The 21,826-nt window shown below is 38.8% G+C and overlaps 1 protein-coding gene across 12 annotated transcripts in view; it reads right to left on the bottom strand.

Moving 5' to 3' along the window:
• The window catches only part of LOC120856970 (serine/threonine-protein kinase Nek11-like), a 277,040-nt gene that overhangs the window by 182,660 nt on the left and 72,554 nt on the right, over positions 1-21,826 (bottom strand). For 11 of the 12 annotated variants that reach the window (XM_040232502.1, XM_040232492.1, XM_040232541.1 and 8 more), the window contains 3 exons: positions 19,591-19,709; positions 6,958-7,022; positions 5,868-5,994 (listed from right to left, as the gene is read on the bottom strand). In XM_040232502.1, the coding sequence (XP_040088436.1) occupies positions 5,868-5,994; positions 6,958-7,022; positions 19,591-19,709 (311 nt within the window). The remainder of the gene's footprint in view (positions 1-5,867; positions 5,995-6,957; positions 7,023-19,590; positions 19,710-21,826) is intronic. The other variant, XM_040232567.1, reaches the window with a different exon arrangement.

Raw genomic sequence — 21,826 nt, 5'->3', positions numbered from 1 at the left:
TCTTCAGGCATTCTGTCTATCAAATCTAATCCCTTGAATCTATTTCTCCCTTCCACTGTAAAATCGTAAGGGATTTGATGTAGGTCATACCTGAAAGGTCTAGTGGTCTTCCCTACTTTCTTCAATTTAAGCCTGAATTTGGCAATAAGGAGTTCATGATCTGAGCCACGGTCAGCTCCCAGTCTTTCTTTTGCTGACTGTATAGAGCTTCTCCATCTTTGGCTGCAAAGAATATAATCAATCTGATTTCAGTATTGACCATCTGGTGATGTCCATGTGTATAGTCATCTCATGTTGGAAGAGGGTGTTTTCTATGACTAGTGCATTCTCTTGGCAAAACTCTGTCAATATTTGCCCTGCTTCATTTTGTACTCCATGGCCAAACTTGCCTGTTACTCCAGGTATCTCTTGACTTCCTACTTTTGCATTCCAGTCCCCTATGATGAAAAGGACATCTTTTTTTGGTGTTAGTTCTCGATGGTCTTGTCGGTCTTCACAGAACCATTCAACTTCAGCTTCTTCAGCATTACTGGTTGGGGCATAGACTTGGATTACTCTGATATTGAGTGGTTTACCTTGGGAACGAACAGAGATCATTCTGTCACTTTTGAGATTGCACCCAAGTACTGCATTTCAGGCTCTTCTGTTGACTATGGTGGCTATTCCATTTCTTCTAAGGGATTCTTGCCCACAGTAACAGATATAATGGTCATCTGAATTAAATTCACCAATTAAAATCCATTTTAGTTCACTGATTCCTAAAATGTCAATATTCACTCTTGCCATCTCCGGGTTAACCACTTCCAATTTACCTTGATACATGGACCTAATTTCCAGGTTCCACTCATGCAATACTGTTGTTTACAATATCAAACTTTACTTCCATTACCAGTTACATTCACAACTGTGCATTGTTTTCACTTTGGCTCTGTCTCTTCATTCTTTTTGGAGTTATTTCTCCACCCTTCTCCAATAGCATATATAGGGCACCTACTGACCTGGGGAGTTCATCTTTCAGTATCATATCATTTTGCCTTTTCATACTGTTCATGGGGTTCTCAAGGCAAGAATAGTGAAGTGAAGTGGTTTTCCATTCCCTTCTCCACTGGACCATGTTTTATCACTGAAGAGAGAGAAATTATTTTAAAAATCAAATAGAAGTTCTAGAGTTGAAAAGTACAATAACTAAAACAAAAAATTTTCCAAAGAGGCTCAACAGTAGATTTTAAGTCACAAAAGAAAGAATCAAGATAGACTGAAAAGTATTATGCAATCTGAAGAATAGAGAGCAAAAGGAAGAAAAATTATCATTGCATCAGAGCAGGTAGGAAACCTAGAAATATACCAGCATACACATAGTGGGAAGAACAGAAAGACAGCTAAGAGGAAAAGGAGGAGAAAAAGTATTCAAAAAAGGAAGAGCTGAAAGCTTCCTTTTCCAAATCTGGTAACGTTTGATGAAATGTTTTTTGTTTGTTTGTTTTATAGCCAGCAACAATGTTGTGATAGTTTCAGGTGAACAGCAAAGGGACTCAGCCGTACATATGCATGCATCCATTCTGAAATAAGTTCATTTACATGTCCAAGAATCTCAACTAACCCCAGGTAGGATAAATGCAAAGCTACACTGAGATTCATCAAGGTAAAAATGCAGAAAGAAAAAGAAAAAATCTTCAGAGAAATTATTAAGGCCTTGATTGAAAAACTATTGTATTCAGGGATAGAATATTATGCAAACATCTAGATGATACATAGATATATATTTGCTGATACACAGCAACACTTTCCTGAGTGAGAAAAAGAAGTTCAAAAAATTATACATAGTGTGATTTTTTTTTTTTTTTTTTGTGGGAACAAATACACTTAGATAGGTACTACATGAAGCACTTAGCACATTAAATGTCAATCATGGAGAAAGCACTCTACAGAGGGTAGCTATTCCTGGTTCTTTTGTTGCTGTTGTATTAAGCTCTTTAAAAAAATCCACCAGGCTAGACTGACATTATCTGCAGAGTTTGTATCAGTCATTGCATGCTCATCATTGAAAAACTATATTAATACTCAAATTTACTGCCTCTAAGTGAAGTGTTCCCCTACTCAGCTTCTGCTGAGTGAACCACATGGTGTGCTCACTCGCCAAGGAGGATCATTCCCCAAGAAGGTGAAGCTGCCCAACAACCTGCTCTGAATCCAAACAAGAAGTGACCAGACCATAGCAGGTGAGAGAAATGGGCTCTCTGCCCCAGAGCTTCCTCCCGGAGAGGCAGCTGATGGTGCTGCTGGCTGCCAGCCAATTGGAGGCCCCACATCAGCTACAGAATGTGCTGTCGGGTTTGCCTATTTCTCCCTTTCCTAAATCCTCCCTCCCCACTTCCTCTGTTCACTATAGGAATGCTCTTCTGGGAAGATACTTAGTCTTGGCAGGGCAGACAGGTGTTGGTTCCTCTCTATTGTCTTCCACCTGAAGCTAAGCCTTGTCTAACATTTCCATCCAAGATCACTACAGTCTGACTCTAATGTTGAGTGTGAACTGGACTCCTCCAGTGTCCTCCACCCAGCCAACTATCAGATCAGACCCCTGAACAAAACTTTGAGAGTACCCCATAATGCTCTGACACCCCTACATCCCTACAATCATAACCTCCATTTAAATTACCTAAAGAATGTATGGCTATCTGGTTGACCTCTCACAATATGACAAATAAGGCCAACAATGGATAGTCTGTTTCCTTTCTGCACCCTTATTCCAATAGTATGATCATTGTCCTTCATTTGTTTTCCTACAAAAACAACACATTCTAATGGGTTCCCTGGTGACTCAGCAGTAAAGAATCTGCCTGCAGTGCAGGAGATGTGGGTTCAATCCTCGGTCAGGAAGATCTCCTGGAAAAGGAAATGTCAGCCCATTCCAGTATTCTTGCCTGGAAAATCCCATGGACAGAGAGGCCTAATGGGCTATAATCCATGGGGGTTGCAAGAGTTGGACACAATTTAGCGACTAAACTGCTACCACTATCCATAGTTTAAACTAATTTAAAGAGCTAGTCTAGGAACCCAACTCACATTAATTTTTCCTATGGGGGAAAAATGTTCAGCAATAGCTTATACAAATCAGTCATGTTCAAAGTATTGCCCTCAGTGAACCTAATTATCCTAACTTTCTAAATAACTGTTCATAAACTTTTGTAACTTGACTCACTTTTAAGAAAGAAACTTCCTGTACTTGATGGCTGTAAATAAATGAATCCCAAAAGGTTTAGGCAGATTGCAAAAGGATAATGTGACATATGGGCAAACATTAACAAATGAAAATAACAGCATTATAGTAATAGCAATTCTTTAACATTATAAATAAATATGTACAGTCATTAGCACTGAATCTAAACACCTGTCAATTATTCATAAGTGTTTCCAATCCTAAGAAAATATCCCACAGAAAACAGATGCTACAAACTGAGATTCAGTGGAAAAATTCTCAACCTCATTCAATCTAAGTTTTTTAGGAGTGTCACCCAAAGATTACTCATCACACTTATATATCCTTCACTATAATTTATAATTCTCTGTTATTCTTTCCACTTTAGGTTTAGCAATAGACATTTTATTACTGCTGCTGCTGCTGCTGCTGCTAAGTCGCTTCAGTCGTGTCCGACTCTGTGCGACCCCATAGACAGCAGCCCACCAGACAGCAGCCCACCAGGCTTCCCTGCCCCTGGGATTCTCCAGGCAAGAATACTGGAGTGGGTTGCCATTTCCTTCTCCAATGCATGAAAGTGAAAAGTGAAAGTGAAGTTGCTCAGTCATGTCCGACTCTTAGCGACCCCATGGACTGCAGCCTACCAGGCTCCTCTGTCCATGGATTTTCCAGGCAAGACTACTGGAGCGGGGTGCATTGCCTTCTCCGCATTTCATTACTAGATAAGCCCATTTGATTCAGATACAACCAAGGTAATCAATAAATTCATAATATGGTGGTTATTTGAGGTCAGGATGATGATGAATCCTTAGCTAGAATTTGCTGAGTAGTTAGTAATCTTTGCAAGGAGAGTTGACCTTCTCCTACATTTCTATATTTGGGAGGTGTTAGCTTTTTAAAGTTTTGCCTGAGTCAGATATCATTTTTGTAAGCCTAAGATATTATAGCAATACTATCTGATATTCCTATGATTCTTTATATAACATGAGGAGCAGTTTTTTTTTAAAAAAAGTTTAATGCAGACACAACTGAAACAAAAGTGGGTTCCATAGACTTGGTTTTCTAGGTGACATCAATCTGATTTGGCAAGCAAATATAGATTCTTGTCAAAAGGAGTCAAAAATTACATACAGTTTTCCTGCTATATGTAATTCTAAAGACTTAAATAATGAGCTACATAAAACGAATCTATTCTTCATTCAAATGACATGATGTAATATCTTCCTGAGATACCATGTAACTATAATCATGATATATTTTATATTTGTCTATTTTTAACTGACCATAATAATAATAAATGTGAAGAGAAATTTAGATATGTATCTTGAATTCATTCCAAAGCTCAAGATCAATTTTTCTCTAACTTGAGAAAATTTTACACCAAAAAGAGCAAGAAAATTTCTCCTGAGGAGGAGGAATCCTATCACCTTTGATTTTACCCCCTAAGGGCTATTACACAGTCATGGGCAAAGAGATGTTCAATAAAGCAAAATTTTTAAAAATTCATTCATAACATATCTTTGTGGGTTTTGTCTGGTTTTGGTTTTTGGAGGGAATAAGGGAAGGAGGTGATTGAGGAAAGATAATAGGTGAATTGGGAAAGACCACCAGGGCAGAAAACAGTTAACAATGAAAAAAAAAAAAAAAACACTGAAGAACCTAGAAATACATAATCTCAAGAATGACTAAAAGGGCGGGATGGATGGGGATCCGCCCTAGGTAGATCTAACTGTAATAGTGTTCTCTCCCATTTGGGAGAGATAAGAACAAAAAAGGAGTAATAACCCTGATGAAAATCCCAACACATAATCCCTATTGTGCTTACTTTTCCCTACCAGAGAAAAGGAAACTTTCTACTTTATCTTCTTTAGAAGAATGAAGCAGGCACAATCTTTAACACTGCTGATAGCTCTGAACTACTTGAGTTGATTTGCATACAATAATTATTTACTTAATTAACAAGCTCTCAGCTAAATTGTCCTTTCAACCCTTAACAAGTTGAAAATTATATAAGATTCCTCTTCAAAGGAAAGGAAATTTTCCCAAGTAGGATCTATTACTAACAATAGAATACAATTTTCCACTTGGTTTCTTGTACTGAGATTTAATCTGGTTCCATGATGACGAAGGAGAAATTCTTTTGGAACAGAGCTCAAAGAAGCTGAGAAATCTCAGATGTAGCTATCACTGAAAACCCAGAATTTTTAAAATTTAAGTATCCTTAAAGCTAATACTTTTAGTAAAAATTCTTAAAGGCAATAAGAAGACAAAAAATAAAAGAAAGCTATATATTCCCCACAGAGGTGGAAGTTAACCTTAAAAAAAATAAATAAAGCAGAGTGATTAGAATTACAAATGCTTTATGTAATAGGCTAGCAGAAATGTATCAAAATTTAATGTTTATGATACATCAGGAACTTTCCCTTGTGGTTCAAGAAGAAAAAGATCTAAATCGACCAGTTAATCTATGAATAAAGAGAATTTTTGAAATCAATGTAATGAATGTATCACATTTCCAACCTAAAAGATCTTTACACTATTCACAGAATAGCTAACATTTAAAAAGGATAAATGAGTGGATGTAGTAAGTAAATGAGCCTAAAAACAAAATGCACCATATCTCAAGGTAGCAAAATGAATAAGGCGCCTGCACTGGCCCATGCCCACTCACCAGATATCCGACTTTGTGTCGTAGCCTTGGTGTTTCAGAGCCTCCGGGCTCATATAATGAGGAGTTCCAGTTAAAGTGGTGGCTAGATCACAGGATCCCATTAGGAGTCGAGATACTCCAAAATCCCCTTGAAATAATAATTAACTTCTATGAATACTTAAAACATGAAAACCAGTACTGTACTGGAAACTAACAACAGTGTGTCTAATTTGACAATTTTAATACACAATCATTCATACCATGTTGAAGAAAAAGTTATACATTTTAAATTATATAATATTGGTGAAAAGTTTAAAAATAAAAGCCTTATAGGAGAAAGAAGAGTTTGATGATAGGAAAGTGAATTATGTAAGCTAAAACTGCTTTTTTTCCTGGTATTAGGGAAAACAAACAACTTGAAACAAAAAGATATTTCAAGTTTGAGTAGCAACAAACAGAATGATTCTGAAAGCACTGAATATATGATTTGCAATTTCATCTGAGTGAGGGGGAATTTGTTCTTCATTTACAATAAAGAAGAAATTTTAAATAAAAAACCTGAGACTTTTCAAGAACATGACTATAAAAACTTGAATCCACCAGTTTCAGTATAATTGCCTAATTTGCTGATGGTCTTCCCCTCTAAGAACATCTTACATGAAGATCAAACAATTCTGTGACTGTTAGGAGTATAGATACAGTTCTAAAGGAGAACTCGCTATATCAACACTTTAATAATCTGTGATAACTCCTAATTGCTTATGATAAAATAAATGTGGGAGTAGGAAACCTATCGTAATCAAACAAGTCTAATCATTTGTTAATGGTTAGTGCTTGGCATGGAATAGGAACTCAAAAGACATTTGCTGGATCTACTAATAAATAGCAAATGTTTTATACCTCAGTTTCTATCAGATAATCAGAAACAATTGGTCTTTTTGCTGTTGTTGTTGTTGGGCACAATCAATCAAGCACAAAAATTTAAGAAGTTTGAATAAACCAATGATTATTCTACCACTTTTAGTTACTTTATATTACAATTTGATATATAATAATAAAATAATAATAATAAAGTACATTCTTTCATGGAATACATATTTTAAAATCTTACCAATTTTAAGTTTATTATTTTTCAGAAATATATTCTTTGATTTCAAATCTCGATGAAGTATCTTCCTACAGAAGGAATAAAAGGATATTCAAATTAATGCAAATATAAAATTTTAAAATCCAAATATAAGTAACATATAAGTGATTCACACATAAATATACATTCCCAGAGATATATCTTTCAATGTTTGAAAGCTTCAAAGCCACAACATTGTTTAATCTCACTGAGAAAAATCAAAGTTTCAAAACAGATACAGGGAAACACGTAGCTGAAAGAGTGTGATGTACTTCCAACTATTTCAATAGGCCAGATTTTATCATGCTTTTATACCCAGTTCACAGAGCAGTTATCATAAAGCTTTATAATCTATTATATACTATATATAATGTATTACATGGTATATATATCTTATATATTCAAAATATACTATATATATTAAATATTATAATCCAATTGTTCACATTTTATATACATGTGGGGAAAATGTTGATGATGGTATTTAATAATAGATAACATTTAAGTAAACAAGCAATGTAAATTATGTCAGTGAAAATTTCATTTCTGAAATTATGTAAACTAGACAACTAGAAAACCTTTGTCTAAAAAAACACTTAAAATGCTGAATAAAGTATATGAGTGTCTTCATATATAAACAGCTGAGTCCACAAGAAAATGAGGCAAATCCTTGGGGATTAGGCACAAAGAAAACTGAAAATCAGAAGGAGCAATAGGTGCTGATTTCTCAGCAGCCCAAGGAACTCAGAACCCACGGGGCCAAGACCTTGAGCCCATGTAATGTGGAGAGTAGGAACTAACAGAAATGTATAAAGTCAAAATCCCATATGTGGTCCATATCTTAAGAGAAAATATAATCCAAGAAACATTCATTCACAAGTAAACAAAATCATAAGCTTATCTGTACAGATCTGAACTTTGAGTGGAGGAAAAAAATATTTCTCTTCCTATTTTTTAACCGTGTGTCTGCTCACTTACATTTGGAATTCAAATATGCTCTATGGCTCTATGGCTTTAAGACATCTCAACCCAAGAAATTAACATAAAAGTTGGTTCTCTGCTGTTAATAATCTCTTGGGGCATCTGGCAGAAGCAAATGCAAACTGAGTCAGCAGCTAATATATAATAAAATTAAACCCCTGAGAATTTCAGATAACTTAAGAGGATACAAAGTATAAAATGAATGTATTTCAAGTGATTGAAACAATAAAGAATAGAAAACATGAAACAGAAACAGAATACTATCCAAAAAAAAAAAAAAGAGATGATGCTGATTTGAAAAACAACCAAATAGAATATCTAGGGGGGAAGTGTGATCATGACATAAAAACTCCAGACTGAGACCTCAGCTTTCAACTCTGATGGGATTCCCTGGGGGCTCAGACAGTAAAGCGTCTGCTTCAGTGTGGGAGACTGGGGTTCGATCTCTGGGTCAGGAAGGTCCCCTGGAGAAGGAAATGGCAACCCACTCCAGTATTCTTGCCTGGAAAATCCCATGGATGGAAGAGCCTGGCGGGCTACAGTTCATGAAGTCGCAAAGGGTCGGACACGACTGAGCAACTAACACACACTTTCAACTGTGATGAAGTAAATTTATACCACACTAAATCATCCACCTTCAACAGTTGTACAGAGAACACTGCAAAATTTAAACCATGTAAAGTGTGAGTAAGTTTTTTAAAACAACTCTCTGAAGATATCAGAGATCAGTCAAGGTGATCAAAGGTAGGCAGCACTTGAGGGGCCAGAACCTAAAAGAAAGGAAATACATGGAGGTGAGCACTTCCCACTGCATTTTCCTCTGGGGCACCGGCAGAAGCAGAGTGTTGTGGCCAGATCTTGTAACAGTTTCACTGGGTTTGGAAAGCAAAAACCTAGAGCTACAAAGGCAGCCAGGACTTGAGGGGCAAATTCTTCAGAGAAAAGGGAACAAAAGAAAAGTAAGTCTGACATTCTGAATGGGTTTTAACCTAAGGCACTTGCTGAATCCTAAGAAGTTCAGGGGCAAGACATTCAGGAGAAAGCAGCTGCTAAGAGGCAGAGCTTTTAGCACATTCACAAAGCTGAGGAGGGGTCTAGGTAAATAATTAAAGTCTTCAGCTGAATACCCTGAACACTGGAAATAAAAGCAAATGAAACAGACCAGTCCTCAGAAACCTAGCCTTAACTATCTCAGTCCTAACTGTATTAAGGTGATCTGCAACTACTACCAGCCAGAAAAAAAATCATATCCTCTCGAGAGGAACATAATATCATCCAACATGTCTACACTATTTTACATATATTGATTGTCCAGTATTCCTTCAAAAGTGACCAGGTATGCCAAGAGACAAGACCAAATGACCAAAAACAAACAACAAGAAACAAATCCGTATGTGATCCACCTATTGGAATTGTTGGATATGGATTTTAAAGTAACTATGATATGTTCAAGTAAATAAATGATACAGTGAGAAAACTAGATTCTATAAAGAGTTGAATGTCAATTTTAAAACTGAAACAAATATAATTATCAAAATTAAGAATTCAGTACATATGTTTGAAAACAGATAAGAAATAGCAAAAAAGAAAATTTAGAAACTGGAATAATGGTTAGTGAAAAATGCAGTTCAAGTATTGAAAAGGCGACCACACAACCACCTCCAAAAGGACTTATGCCAGCATGCCATGCTTTCCCAGGATGGATGCTGTCACTGTCCGTGACCCTGCAGCAAGCCACTGTTGACCCATGCCTCTGCCAGAGACTCCAAAAACACTCATAGGAGAGGATGAGGGCACATCCTTCTACTACACCATCTTTGGAAAGGTGGAGATTTCTGACAAAATGTGGTCCACTTGAGAAGGAGATGGCAAACCTTTTCAGCCCTCTTTCCTTAAGAACCCTATGAACAGTATGAAAAGGCAAAAAGATATGAGACTGAAAGATGAACTTCCTAGGTCAGTAGATGTCCAATATGCTACTGGGGAAGAGCAAAGAAATAGCTACAGAAGGAATGAAGAGGCTGAACCAAAAAGGAAATGACACCCAGTTGTGGATGTATCTGGTAGTGAATGTAAAATCCGATGCTGTAAAGAACAATATTGCATAGGACTGGAATGTTAGGTCCATGAATCAACGTAAATTGGAAGTGGTCAACCAGGCCCACTGTCAACCACCCAAGAGTGAACGTGAGATATTAGAAATCAATAAACTAAAATGGATGAAAATATGCAAATTTAATTTACATGACCATTATATCTATTACTAAGATATAAGTAATAAGATCTATTACTAAGATATGTCTAAGGAAAGAATCCCTTAGACAAAATGGAGTAGCCCTCTTGTCAACAAAAAGAGTCCAAAATGTAGTACTTGGGTACATTCTCAAAAACAACAGAATGATCTTGGTTCATTGCCAAGGTAAACCATTCAATGTCACAGTAATCCAAGATATGGCCCAACCACTAATGTTGAGAAGATGAAGTTGAACGGTTCTATGAAAATCTACAAGAACTTCGAGAACTAACACCCAAAAAAAGAAGCCCTTTTCATCATAGGGGACTGGAATGCAACAGTAGCAAGTCAAGAGATACCTGGAGTAACAGGTTTGACCTTGGAATAAAAACAAAGCAGGGCAAAGGCTAACAGAGTTTTACCAAGAGAAGGCACTGGTCATAGCAAACACCCTCTTCCAACAAAACAAGAGAAGACTCTACACATGGACATCACCAGATAATCATACTGAAATCAGATTGATCATATTCTTTGCAGCCAAAGATGGAGAAGCTCTATACAGTCAGCAAAAATAAGACCAGGAGCTGACTGTGGCTCAGATCATGAACTCTTTATTGCCAAATTCAGACTTAAACTGAAGAAAGTAGGTAAAACCACTAGGCAATTCAGGTATGACCTACAACAAATCCCTTATGATTATATAGTGGAAGTGAGAAATGGATTCAAGGGATTAGATCTAGAGACAGAGTGCCTGAAGAACTATGGGTGGAGGTTCATAACATTGTACAGGAGACAGGGATCAAGACCATCCCCAAGAAAAAGAACTGCAAAAAGGCAAAATGGTTGTCTGAGGAAGCCTTACAAATAGCTGAGGAAAAGAAGAGAAGTGAAAAGCAAAGGAGAAAAGGAAAGATACCCAACTGAATGCAGAGTTCCAAAGAACAGCAAGAAGAGATAAAGCCTTCTGAAGTGAAAAAATGTAAAGAAAAAGAGAAAAAAACAGAATGGGAAAGACTAGAGATCTCTTCAAAAAATTAGGGACACCAAAGAAACATTTCATTCAAAGATGGGCACAATACAAGACAGAAACAGCAAGGACCTAACAGAAGCAGAAGATACTAAGAAGAGGTGGCAAGAATACACAGAACTATACAAGATGACCGTGATAGTGTGATCACTTACCTAGCATCAGACATCCTGAAGTACAAAGTCAAGTGGGCCCTAGAAAGCATCACTATAAACAAAGCTAGTGGAGGTGATGGAATTCCAGTTGAGTTCTTTCAAATCCTAAAAGATAATGCTGTTTAAGTGCTGCACTCAATATGCTAGCACTTTTGGAAATCTCAGCAGTAGCCACAGAACTGGAAAAGGCCAGTTTTCCTTTTAATCTTAAAGAAAGGTAATGCCAAAAAATGTTCAAACCATGTACAGTTGCACTCATTTCACATGCTAGCAAGGTAAGGCTCAAAATCCTACAAGTTAGGCTTCAGCAGTACTTGAACAAAGAATTTCCAGATGTACAAACTGCGTTTAGAAAAGGCAGAGGAACCAGAGACCAAATTGCCAACGTCTAGTGGATCATAGAAAAAGTAAGGGAATTCCAGAAAAACATCTACTGCTGGTGAATTGACTATGCTAAAGCCTTTGATGTGTGGCTCACAACAAACTGTGGAAAATTCTTCAAGAGATGGGAATACTAGACTACCTTACCTGCCTCCTGAGAAATCTGTATGCACCTCAAGAAGCAATAGTTAGAATCCAACATGGAACAATGGACTGGATCCAAATTGGGAAAGGAGTATGTCAAGGCTGTATATTGTCACTCTGCCTATATAACTTCTATGCAGAGTTCATCGTGTGAAATGTTGGGCTGGAGGAAGCACAAGCTGGAATCAAGACTGTCAGGAGAAATATCAATGACCTCAGATACACAGATTATACCACCCTTATGGCAGACAGTGAAGAGGAACTAAAGAGCCTCTTGATGAAAGTGAAAAATGAGAGTGAAAAAGTTGGGTTAAAACTCAACATTCAAAAAACTAACATCATGGCATCCAGTTTCATCACTTCACAGCAAATAGATGGGGAAACAATGGCAACAGTGACAGACTTTATTTTCTTGGGCTCCAAAATCACTGCAGATGGTGATTGCAGCCATGAAACGAAAAGATGCTTGTTCCTTGGAAGAAAAGCTATGCCCAACCTAGACAGCATATTAAAAAGTAGAGATATTACTTTGCCAACAAAGGTCCATATTGTCAACCTATTGTTTTTCTAGTAGTTATGTACGGATGTGAGAGTTGGACCATAAAGACCGAGGGTCGAAGAACTGATGTTTTCTAACTACAATGCTGGAGAAGACTCTTGAGAGTCCCTTGGACTGCAAAGCAATTTAACCAATCAATAATAAAGGAAATCAATCCTCAGTATTCATTGGAAGGACTGATGCTGAGGCTAAAGCTCCAATACTTTGGCCACCTGATATTCAGAGCCAACTCATTGCAAAAGACCCTGATGCTGGGAAAGATTGAAGGGAAGAGAAGGGAATGACAGAGAATGAGACGGTTGCATGGCATCACTCTGAGCAAACTCCAGGAGATAATGAAGGACAGGAAGCCTGGAATGCTGCAGTCCTTGGGGTTGCAGAGGGTCAGACATGAGTTTGCAACTGAAGAACAACAAAATTGAAAAATAATATTGATACTTAGACTAGGCAAGTAGGTGATGAGTTTTAGATATAACACATTAACAGCTACCACATATATAAAAATGTAAATAAGAAAATCACCACTAGGTATTTTATGAACAAGACAAACATGTTAGAAAGCAGTTATGGGAAGTAACTGGCTGGAGCTGTTGTAACAGAACAATTATTTCTGTTCAACAAACCAGATATCAAGCTACTTGATTAAGGTTTTTATAATTTATTGACTTTGTGGTTATAGTAAGCAAAAATGGGCCCAGAAAAAAAAATCCTGTCATGTACTTCATTAGTATCCTTTCCTTTGAAGTATATAGAAATCAAATCCAAGAAATGACAAGGTGACTAGCAATTTAAGCAGTTGATATAAAATCTTTCTTCTAAAGATAGCTTTCAAATAGCTCTCCACATGTCCCTGTCATTTCTATGTTTCATGATTCCCAAGCGATTTAAGTGCCCTGATCAAGACTGGATGACAGTGGTGATCAAATCCACGGTTGAGCTTTTGCCTCCATCAGGCTATTCTCCATACACTCAGCCTCCAGGACCACAGCAGAGTGAGGTCTGTGGAGGCAGCTACAGCAGGGTTTTCTCAGGCCCTGAGCCAGAGTAGGACTGTGGAGATGGTATGGACAGTTCAGTCTTCATTTCCCTTTAAGTTCTTATCTGAGTAGTTTCTGAAAATTTAGCTCCGCCCTATAGACCTGTGTTTATCTGACAGGGTCTCAGGGTGGCCTGCAGATTCTTCTTGCCAAAGGTGCTGGCACAAGCAATGGGTCTGTGGTGATGCATGGACCAGACAACCCCTGTTGCTGGTCTCTGCCACATGGCCACTGTCCTAGCTACTGAGGCTCATCCCTGGCTTCCTCATCAGTGTCCTGGGCGCCCAGGACCATGATGAGCCTCTATGCTGTAAGCCAGGGGTGATGTCAGGTCCTTCTCAAATGCAGCTACAAAGTAGGAGTTGCTGACACCTGGCAACAGAGTGGGGTCTCCTTGGAAAAAGTGACCTAAGGACATCCTCAAGAAGTGGGAGCCAAAAGAAAGCAGGAATCCTCCACACCACACACACAACTTCTCTCTACTTCCCCATCTCTAGTTCTGGGGAAGCATGCCTCCATCCCCGTCACACTTACTGACCTGGATTCCCAAGTAGGTCCTTTCCCTAGGAGCCTCACTATGTTAAAAATTAATCCCTCACACGATCTTTTGGGAAACAGCCATTCGGGCTTCCCAGGTGGTGCTAGTGGTAGAGAATCCACCTGCTAATACAGGAGACATAGGAGACACAGGTTCAATCCCTGGGTCAGGAGATCCCTGGAGAAGGGTATGGCAACCCACTCCAGTATTCTTGCCTGGAGAACCCCATGGACAGAGGAGTCTGGCAGGCTACAGGCTGTAGGATCACAAAGAGTTGGACACGACTGAAGCAACTTGGCATGCACCAAGCTCGCTGGAGAAAGGTGTAGGCTGCTAGGTGAGGAGGCATTCCTCTTAGGGAAAGTGCCCCAGGCACTCTCCTCCGCTGTGAAAGCACAAACGATGTCACCAAAAGAGCTCTCTTCAGAGAGGCTGCTCTGTACTTCATCTTAGAAAATTTAGGCTAATTGAACAGAATCGCTTCGATAGGAATAAGTTGGGGTGGGGGGAGTTTGTTTTATTTTGTGGTTTCTGTGTTATCTCTGGGGGCAAAAAAGGAGAAGCAAGACACTGTCTCTGTCCCCCAAGGAATTCCTTCATGCCCAGTTCTGCTGTGGTGTCCAGAGAAGATGGTATTTCAAAGACTGGCCATTTAATTGAACCAAAGAGAAAAACGGCTTTGAGTCCCTCATATACTGGTCCAGCTTATGGAGCATTGCAGGAGTTGGTGACAAACCTCACAGGATACAAACACCTTTCACAAACTTAGCTCTGTCTATGTGCCAGAGGTTCAGGTCCAGGGGGAGGAGGGAGTTTCAGTGCTACATTCTCAAGATAGGTTTCAGCGAACTGTGAATATTTTCAGCGTTTAATATCATTATTTATAAGTGTGTATGCCATATGCCATAGATTTAGAATATTACAAATGTATAAATAAACCGAATTAAATTAAGCACAGGAAAGCTCCAAAGGAGTAAACAAAACCTTCATTTCTTCTGTAACCTCATTCTTCCTAGTTTCTCCAGAGTCTTCTTTCTATCTTCTGCCCCTGCACTGTGTTAGCCAGAGTTCTCCGAGAAACAGAACCAACAGAAGATATCAGTTCAGTTCAGTCGCTCAGTCGTGTCCGACTCTTTGCGACCCCATGAATCGCAGCACGCCAGGCCTCCCTGTCCATCACCAACTCCCGGAGTTCACTCAGACTCACATCCATCGAGTCAGTGATGCCATCCAGCCATCTCATCCTTGGTCGTCCCCTTCTCCTCCTGCCCCCAATCCCTCCCAGCATCAGAGTCTTTTCCAATGAGTCAACTCTTCTCATGAAGTGGCCAAAGTACTGGAGTTTCAGCTTTAGCATCATTCCTTCCAAAGAAATCCCAGGGCTGATCTTCAGAATGGACTGGTTGGATCTCCTTGCAGTCCAAGGGACTCTCAAGAGTCTTCTCCAACACCACAGTTCAAAAGCATCAATTCTTCGGCGCTCAGCCTTCTTCACAGTCCAACTCTCACATCCATACATGACCAAAGGAAAAACCATAGCCTTGACTAGACAGACCTTAGTGAGCAAAGTAATGTCTCTGCTTTTCAATATGCTCTCTAGGTTGGTCATAACTTTTCTTCCAAGGAGTAAGTATCATTTAATTTCATGTCTGCAATCACCAAGTGTAGACAGTGAGACAGGAAGACTCAAAGTGGATCTGCAACTGCCAATAGGCAACAAAAGCAAGAATTGACTGTCCTAAGTCACCGAGGTTGGGGTTTTGTGTTAACACAGCATAAGGAAGGAGTTTCAGGGCTATACCTTCAAGGTAGCTTTGAATGAACTGTGAATACTCTTAGCTTCACATGTCATTATTCTTAAGTGTCCATGCCATGTGCTAAAAGAATCATTCTTTTGGGCTTAAGTTGTTTTTAATATTTTATTTTTGTCTTTAATTTTTGTCAGTTTGACTACTGTGTGTCTTAATGTGTTGCTCCTTGGGTTTATCCTACCTGGGAGTCTCTCTGCTTTCTGGACTTGATTGACTATTTTCTTTCCCATGTTTGGGACGTTTTCAGCTATTATCTCTTCAAATATTTTTCAGGTCCGTTCTCTCTTTCTTCTCCTTCTGGGACCCCTATAATACAAATGTTGGTAGATTTAATGTTGTCCCAGAGGTCTCTTAGGCTGTCTTCTTCTTTTTTTTTTATTCATTCTTTTTCTATATTCTGTTCTGTGGCAATGATTTCCACCATTCAGTCCTCCAGGTCGTTTGTCTGTTCTTCTGCCTCAGTTATCCTGCTACTGATTCCTTCTAGCATATTATTCATCTCTGTTTGCTCTTTAGTTCTTCTAGGTCTTTGGCAAACATTGCTTGCATTTTCTCTGTTGTTTCCTGAGATCCTAGATCATCTACACTATCATTATTCTGAATTCTTTAGTTGTTTTTCTGGGGTTCTATGTTATGCCTTCATCTGGGACATAACTTTCTGCTTTTTCATCCTTATTAACTTTCTGTAATGTGGTATTTTTTCTAGCTGCTGTGGGATTATGGTTCTTGCTGCTTCTGTCTACTCTCTGATTTGTTGTTGTTCAGTCACTCAGTTGTGTCCAACTCTTTGTAGCCCAATAGACCTCAGCACACCAGCCTTCTCTGTCCTTCACCATCTCCCAAAGCTTGCTAAAACTCATGTCCATCGAGTTGGTGATGCTGTCCAACCATCTTATCCTCTGTTGCCCCCTTCTCCTCCTGCCTTCCTTCTTTTCCAATGAGTCAGGTCTTTTCCAATGAGTCAAGTCTTTTCCAGTGAGTTGGCTCTTTGCATCAGGTGGCCGAAGTATTGCAGCTTCAGCTTCAGCATCAGTCCTTTCAGTGAATATTTAGGGTTGATTTCCTTTACAATTGACTGGTTTGATCTCCAAAGGACTCTCAAGAGTCTTCTCCAGCACCACAGTTTGAAGGCATCAGTTCTTTGGCATTCAGCCTTTTTTATTGTCCAGGTCTCACATCCATACATGACTACTGGAAAAACCATAGCTTTGACTATATGGACCTTTGTAGGCAAAGTAATGTCTCTGCCCACTGATGGAGGAGGCTAAGAGGCTTGTGTAAGGAGGGACTGGTGGTGGGAAAAAGGTCTTGCTTTGGTGGGCAAGGTCTTATTCAGTAAAGCTTTAATCCAATTATCTGCTGATGGGTGGGGTTACACTCCCTCCCTGGTAGTTGTTTGGCCTGAGGCAACCTAGCCCTGGGGTCTGCAGGCTCTTTGGTAGGGCTAATGGCTACCTTCACGAGGGCTCACACCAAAGGGGACCTTCAAGGACTGCTGTGGCCAGTGCCCCATCCCTAGGTATGCCCTTGCCAAGCCACACCTCCACAGGAGACCCTCCAACACTAGTAGGTGGCTTTGGTTCAGTCTCCTATGGGGTCACTGCTTCTTTCCTCTGGGTCTTGGTGCATGCAAGATTTTGTTATGCCCTCCAAGGCTGGAGTCTCTGTTTCCCCCAGTCCTGTGGAAGTCCTGAAATCAAATCACACTGGCCTTCAAGGTCAGTCCCTTTGTTAGATCCCCAGGCTGTGAAACCTGACATGGGATTCAGAACCTTCACAACAGTGAGAGAAGTTCTTTGGCATTATTATTCTCCAGTTTGTGGGTCATCCACCCAGCGGGTATAGGATTTGATTTTATCATGATTGCAATCATCTGGCTGTGGCTTCCTGTTTGTCTTTGGATATGGGATATCTTTTTTTGCTGGGTTCCAGCATTCTCCTGTAGATGGTTGTTCAAGAGCTAGTTGTGATTTTTGTGCTCTTGCAGGAAGAGATGAGTGCATATCCTTCTACTCTGCCATCTTGAACCAGAAGAAGTTAGGCTTTATTTTTTGTTTTATTACTTTGTTGTTTAGTCACTAAGTTGTGTCCAACTCTTTTGCAATCCCATGGACTGTAGCCCACCAGGCTCCTCTGTCCATGCGATTTCCCAGGCAAGAATGGGTTGTCATTTCCTTCTCCAGGGGATCTTCCTGACTCTTAACATCATTTAATAAGTGAACAAATAAATTTAAGTATAAAATTGAAATTTATCCATCTGTAGAGAAAAACTTTGCAATAACTGGTACAAAAAATAATGAAAGATGCATCATTTATTATCTGAATCACAAATTATGATATTTCAGATCTATATATCCACAAATACCCAAATATTTAGCCCTATTTAATGACTTTCTTAGAATGCTGAAGGATTCAAAGCAAATTTAAATCCTCTCTTTAAAGGATTATTTTTAACTCATTTATTTTAACTATTACTTAGCCAATCCAAAATACATCAAAAATGTTTGGGTTCCTAAATCAACCAGATTTCACTTTTGTATTTTGTACACTGAACATCAAAGTTGGCATCTTTATAGGTGTTGTTTTCCCTATGTCTAAGTTAACAAATATGCCAAGGAACAGTAGAGAAAATAAAAGGAATACAAATATAACGGTATGTACACAGAAGTCTTATATTCATCAGTTTTGGTAGTTTATTAGAAGATTGTTTCATATTTTATCATTGTCTCTTAGAATAGTTTGATACCATTCAAAAGATTGTTGTGAATTGTCAATAAGTCAGTGGCTGTCTCATCAAGCATGTGTTTCAGAAGATATACAGAATCAGCAGAAGAAGAAGCACCAAATAATTAGATTACTTTTTATGTTATCAGAAAGCGCAGATGAAACATTTAAACTATTTGACATTCATGGATTGCCAGGCCTTGGTGTACCTTACAAATTTCCACTTCTGTTCAAGAAGACTGTTACCACTCCTAAGTTGAAAGCTAACATGGATCCCTCAAAGCATCTACTTCTATTTATCTATGTATGTTCATCTTTCCAAATGCATTCTTATCATATTATGGGTCTATAAAACATTTAACATCTAAAACATCTTGCTTTTGACCTGTAGGAAAAATAGTATAACATTTTTAAAAAATTGAGGCCAATATTACAAAGGCAAATTATAAATAGTTGAACCCATATAGCATACTTTGACCTTCTTTATCAGATACTTAATGTCAAAACTGACTTTTGGTCCAAACACTTATATCTTCTGCCTTAACTCTTTAGCTCATCTTGGGATGTGAGCACATTTAGATGTGCACTGACACACTCCAAAGTAACCCCACAATCTATCTGCAGCATGCTAGGGTATTCACAGCTCAAGCCTGCTGGAAGATGTAATAAATTCATAGTATGCTAAAGGTACCAGAGAAATGCTTATGGCTCACAGGATAGGATCAGATATAGAGAAATATGTTTAATACAAGTTTCTGTTTTGTATTTAAAGTCAGTGCAATTTTTAGAACAACAAAAAAGATAATCAAGTAAATCCTCTAGGTATAATTATTCAACAGTTTCTTCATAAAAAAGCATATCATAGATGTCTAAGTATAGTCATTTACCTTTGGACTTGCTTCCTTTTCACAGAAGCAAGTTCCATGAAACTTGCTTCCAAAATTTCCCAACTACCTCCCAAATTTCATTTTTCATGTTCAGACATGACTGTGACAAAAACCCTGTGCCTCAGTAACAAATGAACATACCTTTCATGCATGTAGTCAACTCCCAGCAACAGCTGGATAAACCATTCTATTATCTGACTCTCTGGAAAGGTTTTTCCAACTTCTTTATATTCTTGAATTTTACAGTCCAGGTCTCGACCCTGAAACAAAACAGTGTGTGTGTGTGTGTGTGTGTGTGTATATATATATATATATATATATATATATATGTTTCCTTCAGTTATTAATACTATCACTGCAAGACCTCTCAACTTGGCCAAAAGCTGCCAGCCTCTGGAGCCCTCTTCTCAATTAGGCATCCCCTTTGGTCAAAAAAGACTTGAACAAATGCTAACATATTTCTAACAGCTCAAAGTCACATTCCTAGGATGACCATAGTCCCCCTTAATGTGCCTGTTTGAGAAAACCCAAGGCTGCCAAAAAAATTGTTCCAGCCACACCTCAAGATGAAGCCCCTGTTCCCTACTCACTGGGGAGGGCAGGAGCCCAACTTCAATAAGTGCCAGCTAGCAAAATCAGATGATTCAGAGGAACCAACTGCCTTCCCACTTTCTCTCATATTTCAGCTCCCTGACAGCTCAGGCCCCTGCCTTCATTGTCTCCTCTGCCTCCACTCCATTGTTGTTCAGTCGCTACGGCATGTCCAAATTTTTGTGACTCTGTGGACTGCAGCACACCAGACTTCCCTGTCCTTCACTATCTCCCAGTCTTTGCTCAAATTCATGCCCATTGAGTAGGTGATGCCATCCAACCATCTCATCCTTTGCTGCCCCCTTCTCCCGCCCTCAATCTTAGGGTCAACATTAGGGTCTTTTCCAGTGAGTCAGCTCTTTACATCAGGTTGCCAAAGTACTGGAGCTTCAGCTTCAGCATCAGTCCTTCCAATGAATATTTAGGGTTGACTGGTTTGATCTCCTTGCAGTCCAAGGGACTCTCAAGAGTCTCCTGTAGCACCACAGTTGAAAAGCATCAGTTCTTCGGTGCTCAGCCTTCTTTATGGTCCAACTTTCAAATTTGTACATGACTACTGGAAAACCAGAGCTTTGACTATAGGGACATTTGTCAGCACTGTGTCCACTTTATGTGGACTCTATCCATTCCATTACTCTCCCTTTAAATTGCCCAGTCACTTCGTGCACAGCACAGTAGAGCTCAGTTCTTTCTACTCCCATCAGTGTTTACTGAAGAAACTTTGTCTTTAGCACTTTATCTCATGCCAGAACAAAATTCTTCTAAAGGGTATTAGCTTTTAATATATTACTTAAAATTACCTAAAAATTGTTTTTATTATATTACATTACATATTAATATGTACCCACATAAAACTAGGAATAATTCTCCTTATGCTTAGAATTTTACATAACTATAAAACCCCCAGAAAAACATCTATTTCTGTTTTATTGACTATGCCAAAGTCTTTGACTGTGTGGATCACAATAAACTGTGGAAAATTCTTAAAGAGATGGAAATACCAGACGAGCTGACCTGTCTCTTAAGAAACCTGTCTGCAGGTCAGGAAGTGACAGTTAGAACTAGACATGGAATAACAGACTGGTTCCAAGTAGGAAAAGGAGTACATCAAGGCTATACATTGTCATACTGCTTATTTAAAGTATATGCAGAGTACATCATGAGAAATGCTGGGCTGGAAGAAGCACAAGCTGGAATCAAGATTGCTGGGAGAAATATCAATAACCTCAGATATGCAGACAACACCACCCTTATGGCAGAAAGTGAAGAGGAACTAAAAAGCCTCTTGATGAAAGTGAAAGAGGAGAGTGAAAAAGTTGTCTTAAAGCTCAACATTCAGAAAACGAAGATCATGGCATCTGGTCCCATCACTTCATGGCATATAGATGGGGAAACAGTGTCAGACTTTATTTTTGGGGGCTCCAAAATCACTGCAGATGGTGATTGCAGCCAAGAAATTAAAAGACGCTCACTCCTTGGAAGGAAAGTTGTGACTAACCTAGACAGCATATTATAAAGCAGAGACATTACTTTGCCAACAAAGGTCCATCTAGTCAAAGCTATAAATAATAATATAATTGACACTTCAAAGTGAAATGTCAAAAGAAGGGTGTACACAAACACTCTTCTCAGGTAGACACATAAGAATAACAAATGTACTAGTTTTTAGCATTAAGCAAAGGACATATTCTACTGACAAGAGGACAGAATGCCAAAAAATTAAATTAATTGGAGAGCTGGGTCTTATCCTCCTTAAGTTATTCCTCACCCTGAAGTTTTCATTCTG

The sequence above is a fragment of the Oryx dammah genome, unplaced genomic scaffold (assembly GCF_014754425.2).
Source record: "Oryx dammah isolate SB20612 unplaced genomic scaffold, SCBI_Odam_1.1 HiC_scaffold_2, whole genome shotgun sequence".
Taxonomy (NCBI): domain Eukaryota; kingdom Metazoa; phylum Chordata; class Mammalia; order Artiodactyla; family Bovidae; genus Oryx; species Oryx dammah.
This window is presented reverse-complemented; position numbering and strand designations above follow the sequence as displayed.